We start from the raw sequence: 4,827 nt of genomic DNA on the forward strand, positions 1-4,827 counted from the left end.
GATCCTTATAACATGCTTAACATTTAATAATCATGAGATAAATTCATAATTTCATAGTCTGAGCCTTGAGGGTAAAATGTTAGTTTAGATATAATTGAAGGGGCAAAAATTAAATTCAGGATTACAAAATTTTCCCTTCCAAAAAGTATATATAATTTTAGCAAAGTAAATTTTCTTTTTTAGATTGTATTAAATATACGCACACCACATATATAAAAGATTTTATATGTACTACATACATATATTAAATAAAATAAATGATATAATAAATTAAGGAATAATTATATCTATACCCTTTGATTTATAATCTATTTACACAAATACCCTCTGTCTTTAAAAAATTACTCATACACTCATCAGAAACGTGAACGTCCTTATACAAATTACCCCCAGTTTGTAAAAAACTTACATATACATTCCATAAAATGTCAACAACATTATACAAACTACCCATATTTTTTTACTATCACGAGCAACTATACAAACGACTAGAGTGCTTTGTGTAAATAAATTACACATTAGGGATTGAAAATATAATTATTCCTAAAATTAAAAATTAAAAAAAAAATCCAATTCCAAATCCTACTTTGCTCCACAAGAACCAATTAGAAGAACGCATCCACCACAGGATCAGAGTTCAGCGGCGCTTATGCTAAAAAGGTCTGACCCGCTGCATTTAGTGAATGTTCTCTTTTTGGCATTAGGGTAGAAGTAGATCACATAATTCACACATACTGCTTCCGTCTTCACAAAACTACAAATTAACATAAATGAAAAAACCTGCAAAAACTGGGGAAAAAAGAAAAGATATATAGCAGGAAATGATTACAAGCCGACAACACAGCCTCAACGAAAATGATAGACAGCGAAAAGAGCATGAAATTACCCATGCAAATTCTTGAAATTTATTGAGAATTCAAAACCTGTCTTTGTAGCTTATAGTAATCTGTGTGTGCACTTTTATGATGGATGTAGTAAGAAGTTGGTATCTGATAACAGTTTGAAGCCGTGAAAACTTCAGAGAGTGAAATCCTCCATGGCTACTTCTTCTTCCACCAAGATTGACTTCTTCCCTCATCACCCTACCCAGTTCACCCCTGTAAGCATCACAGTCTACATACACACACCAATGTGTAGACGTATATGTGCGTGTTTTGTGGGTGTGTTTTTCTTCAAGTAAAGAGAACACCCCACTTGAAGATTTTGTATTTCCAGTTGAAAAAGAAATGTGGGAATCCATGCTCGATTTTCTCTAATTTTCTTGACGGGTTTTTACAGATTGAAGAAGGCAATGAAGATGAGGAGTTTTCTCAGGGAAGAAGCAGCTTTAGAGCAACTCCGTCAATGGATAGGCGAGAAAGATGCAAAGGGTCGTCAAGAAAGAGGCAAGAAAACGACAAGGCGACTGGGGTTTCGTGCAACCAGTGCAGGCCTAGCAATAGGGATAAATTCTCAGTTGTTCACTTGGAGAATAACGGAGTTCGCAGGCATCGGTTGATGGCCAGTCCAAATGGGATTTTCAAGTCGGTTTTAGCTTCTCTGGCACTCAAGAAAAGCCCCAAGTCATCAGACTGCGTCTCCTCCGCCCTGTCAATGGAGGAGCAGTGGAAGTTCGCGGTGGCGGAGCTCTCAAATAAGTTGATTCTGGCCAGCAGGAAGAGGGATGAGGCTGTTCTTGAGGCTTCCAAGTTGAAGTACTCTGTTGCTGAGCTTGAGAAGAAACTGAACAAGCTGGAAATTTACTGCCATAGCTTGAAATCTGGGCTTGAAGTTTGCAGCAGTGGGAAGAATTCTCAGGTTAATCTTCACTGCATAAAAGTTGGTGATCAAGAAAAAGTGGTTGAACATTTCTTGGTTCTGCTTTCTGAGGCTAGATCATCGGTTCGGGTCCTGACCCGGATATTGGCCCTTCAGCTGAGACAAATGGGGGGGAAGGTATATGATCGGATTGCTTTGCTTCTTCAACCTTATGATATCAAGATTTCTTACACAAGGAACACAAGAGGGATTCTTCTTTATTTTGAGGCGTTGCTGAATAGGGCATTCTTCGAGGACTTCGAATCCATCGGGTTCCAAAAGGGTGCCCCGAACCCGATTCTGAACCCGATTGATCGTTGCAAGGCGAATTTCACGATGTTTAGCCGGTTGCAGGGGTTGGCATGGGAGGAGGTGTTGAGCAAGGGGACCAGGCATTTTAGTGAAGATTTCAGCAAGTTTTGTGACAGGAGGATGAGCGAGATTGTCGCCATGCTGGCTTGGGACCGGGCATGGCCCGAACCGCTTCTGCAGGCCTTTTTCGGAGCTTCAAAGGCTGTGTGGTTGGTGCACCTTTTGGCTAATTCGGTGCACCCGGGTCTGCCCATTTTCAGAGTGGACAATGGAGTTAGGTTTGACCCGGTTTACATGGAGGATATGGGAGGAGATAAGGCCAAGAAGCTCACACCCACAATGGTTCGGATCATGGTTACACCCGGATTCTATGTCTATAACAATGTGGTTAAGAGCAAAGTGATCTGCAGGTACCACAACAATCACAATGGTGGTAGCATTAATGAGTTGAATGATATGGGCTTAACTCCTTCTCCTTTATAGCAAATGCATCTCAACCATCGGATCAACGAACCATTACATAAATTAATCAACCATGCTCGATTTCACGTTGGACAAAATTTTACGTACATTTTCAAATGTTTACCATTATCGGAAAAAAAAATGATTGCATTTTTAAACACATCGGAGATGTGGGATTCTTGTTAAGTGTAAGATCAAGATTTTGACGAAATCTAAAGAAGAATATCAGGCTTTTATATCTCTACAAGCTGTCAGTGAATTTAGAGTATCGAAAGATTACAACAAGTTCGAAAAAGAATTGGACTCTTCTTGTTGCTTTTATTTGCACTTATCACTGATGAGTTGGTCAATGATGTTGGTGGATTGGCTTTGTATCTTTGAGATGTGCAGATAAAGCTTTTGCATATGGAATCTAATCATTATAGTTTCCATGAGTTGTTACCTTTTGGGGTCTATTGCCATTCTTATTGTTGCTTTGAAGGCATGTTGATTTCTTTGGTGATATTCAAGTTTAAATGTTGGGTGTGTAGAGAGGTAGTGGGACTAATGCATTTAGGGCCCCCTTGTTAATAGCTTGGCAGGCTGATGGCAATAGTTGTAAAATTTAGAAAAGCGATCAATTATATGGTAGGTTGTATCATATTTGCTATGTAATTGGTTTAATTCGGTCAGATCTGATTTGAGTAAGAATTTTTCGAGTGGGGTGCCATGAACAAATTTGAAGTTATAGGTTCGACGAGTCTTCCAGGATGTGTGGGCATTAGGCTCACTCTATGTGAGTTATTGTAATTTGTTTATACGCATATTGATGTATTGGTTGAATTGAGAGTTATTAAAATTTATTATTTAAACGAGATCTTAAGACTTATAAACTGTTTAAACTTCTCATTTACAATCGGTGTAGGACGCTTATAACCTACACCACTTATAGATATATGAAGCCATTTAAATGCATCATTTAAGGGGCAACACAACTCTAGATGATGCCGATTGGTACCTATCTAAGGTTTATGAATACAGGTATGTTGATGTATATGGTACGGGAAAATGAGAAATATAAAATTTAAGGAATGTATGATACGATTTAGATACGTTCACTACAAATATACTTATAATAGTTTGTTTATATTTTTGAACATGTATTAAAGTATTCATGGACTATTAAAGAATATGGATAATTATATTTTGCCATTTGAACTATGCTCGTTTTTATACTTTGTTATCTAAACTTATTTTGTTTTATCAACTTAACATCTCAAATTTGTGAAATATTACACTTTATTATATATGACTATTTTTCGATGGGATTTTTTATCAAAAAAAATCACATGTAGTGCATGTATATTATTTAAGGTCAATGTGGTGTGATGTTTTCCACATATGCACTGCATGTTATCTTTTTCTAACCAAAAAAATTAATAAGAAAATAATCATATATAACAAAATGCAAATTTTGTAAATTTGAGATGGTGACCTGATATAAAAAAAAAAGTTTAAAAAATAAAATATAAAAGCAAGCATAATTCAAATGATAAAATGTAAGTTAATGTAAAAAAAAAAAAAATAGTATATGGTCAAGTATGATTTGATATGAGTAAGAAATCATTTTAGAAATATCTGTATAGTATGGGTTTGGACCATCTAAATGCTAAATTATTGGAACCTTTTCTTCTGCTTTCTCTTGGTTTTGTGGTCAAGAATTCTCACGTGCACTTCAAAAAGCTTAAAGCTTGGTCAAATCCACTCATGCATGCACTTTATGTTACTGCATGCAGTATTTGAAGTTCATTTCCAGGGTGTATAAAGCTTTTTTCACCTAATTTTTTACAAAAGTGTTAAAGGAGAAATTCCATTTTTTGCCCAATAATTTAAGTTCAAACATGTTTAATTTTATTATTTATGGAATTCTAAAAAAATGTTCAATAACTTGAAAAAATGTCTCACTTTCATTTTTCTGTCAACCTGTGTTAGGCAATTTATGGAAAAAAAAAACAGAAAAATAAAAAAGAAATACGTGACCGTTATCTTTTTTATTCTAAAATAATTACGTGACTTGCATGTAATTTTTTTTAATCAATTTTCTAACGAAAATTGGTAGAAGTATTGTTTTTTCCCCTCAACTGTAGTTGTTTCATCCAAAAATACTTAACAGCCACGTATTGGGCAAGTGACCTATGTTGTTAAATTATAGATGAAATAGTGAATGTGACCAAAAGTATTAATTTTTGTAAATTATGGTGCTAAACGTGCTAATCC

At 35.5% G+C, this 4,827-nt stretch overlaps 1 protein-coding gene and 1 long non-coding RNA gene across 2 annotated transcripts; one reads left to right on the forward strand and one right to left on the reverse strand.

The window, feature by feature from the left end:
• Positions 1-525: 525 nt before the first annotated feature.
• On the reverse strand, positions 526-1,027 carry LOC148789326 (uncharacterized). The gene is made up of 2 exons (XR_016067980.1): positions 887-1,027; positions 526-789 (listed from the first exon to the last, which is right to left on the reverse strand). It is a non-coding gene; the product is annotated as an uncharacterized LOC148789326 (long non-coding RNA).
• On the forward strand, positions 713-3,002 carry LOC105155616 (IRK-interacting protein). The gene is made up of 2 exons (XM_011071515.3): positions 713-1,099; positions 1,279-3,002. Exons 1-2 carry the CDS (start codon positions 1,037-1,039, stop codon positions 2,590-2,592), a joined length of 1,377 nt encoding a protein of 458 aa, XP_011069817.1. The 5' UTR covers positions 713-1,036; the 3' UTR covers positions 2,593-3,002.
• Positions 3,003-4,827: the final 1,825 nt, after the last annotated feature.

This window comes from Sesamum indicum, linkage group LG1 (assembly GCF_026168435.1).
Source record: "Sesamum indicum cultivar Baizhima isolate 11 linkage group LG1, ASM2616843v1, whole genome shotgun sequence".
NCBI classification, from domain to species: Eukaryota; Viridiplantae; Streptophyta; class Magnoliopsida; order Lamiales; family Pedaliaceae; genus Sesamum; species Sesamum indicum.

Coding starts and splice junctions, on each gene's coding strand:
- LOC105155616 (XM_011071515.3), top strand. CDS start 1,037: ATGGCTACTTCTTCTTCCACCAAGATTGACTTCTTCCCTCATCACCCT. Junction 1,100..1,278: donor ACCCTACCCAGTTCACCCCT/GTAAGCATCACA, acceptor GGGTTTTTACAG/ATTGAAGAAGGCAATGAAGA.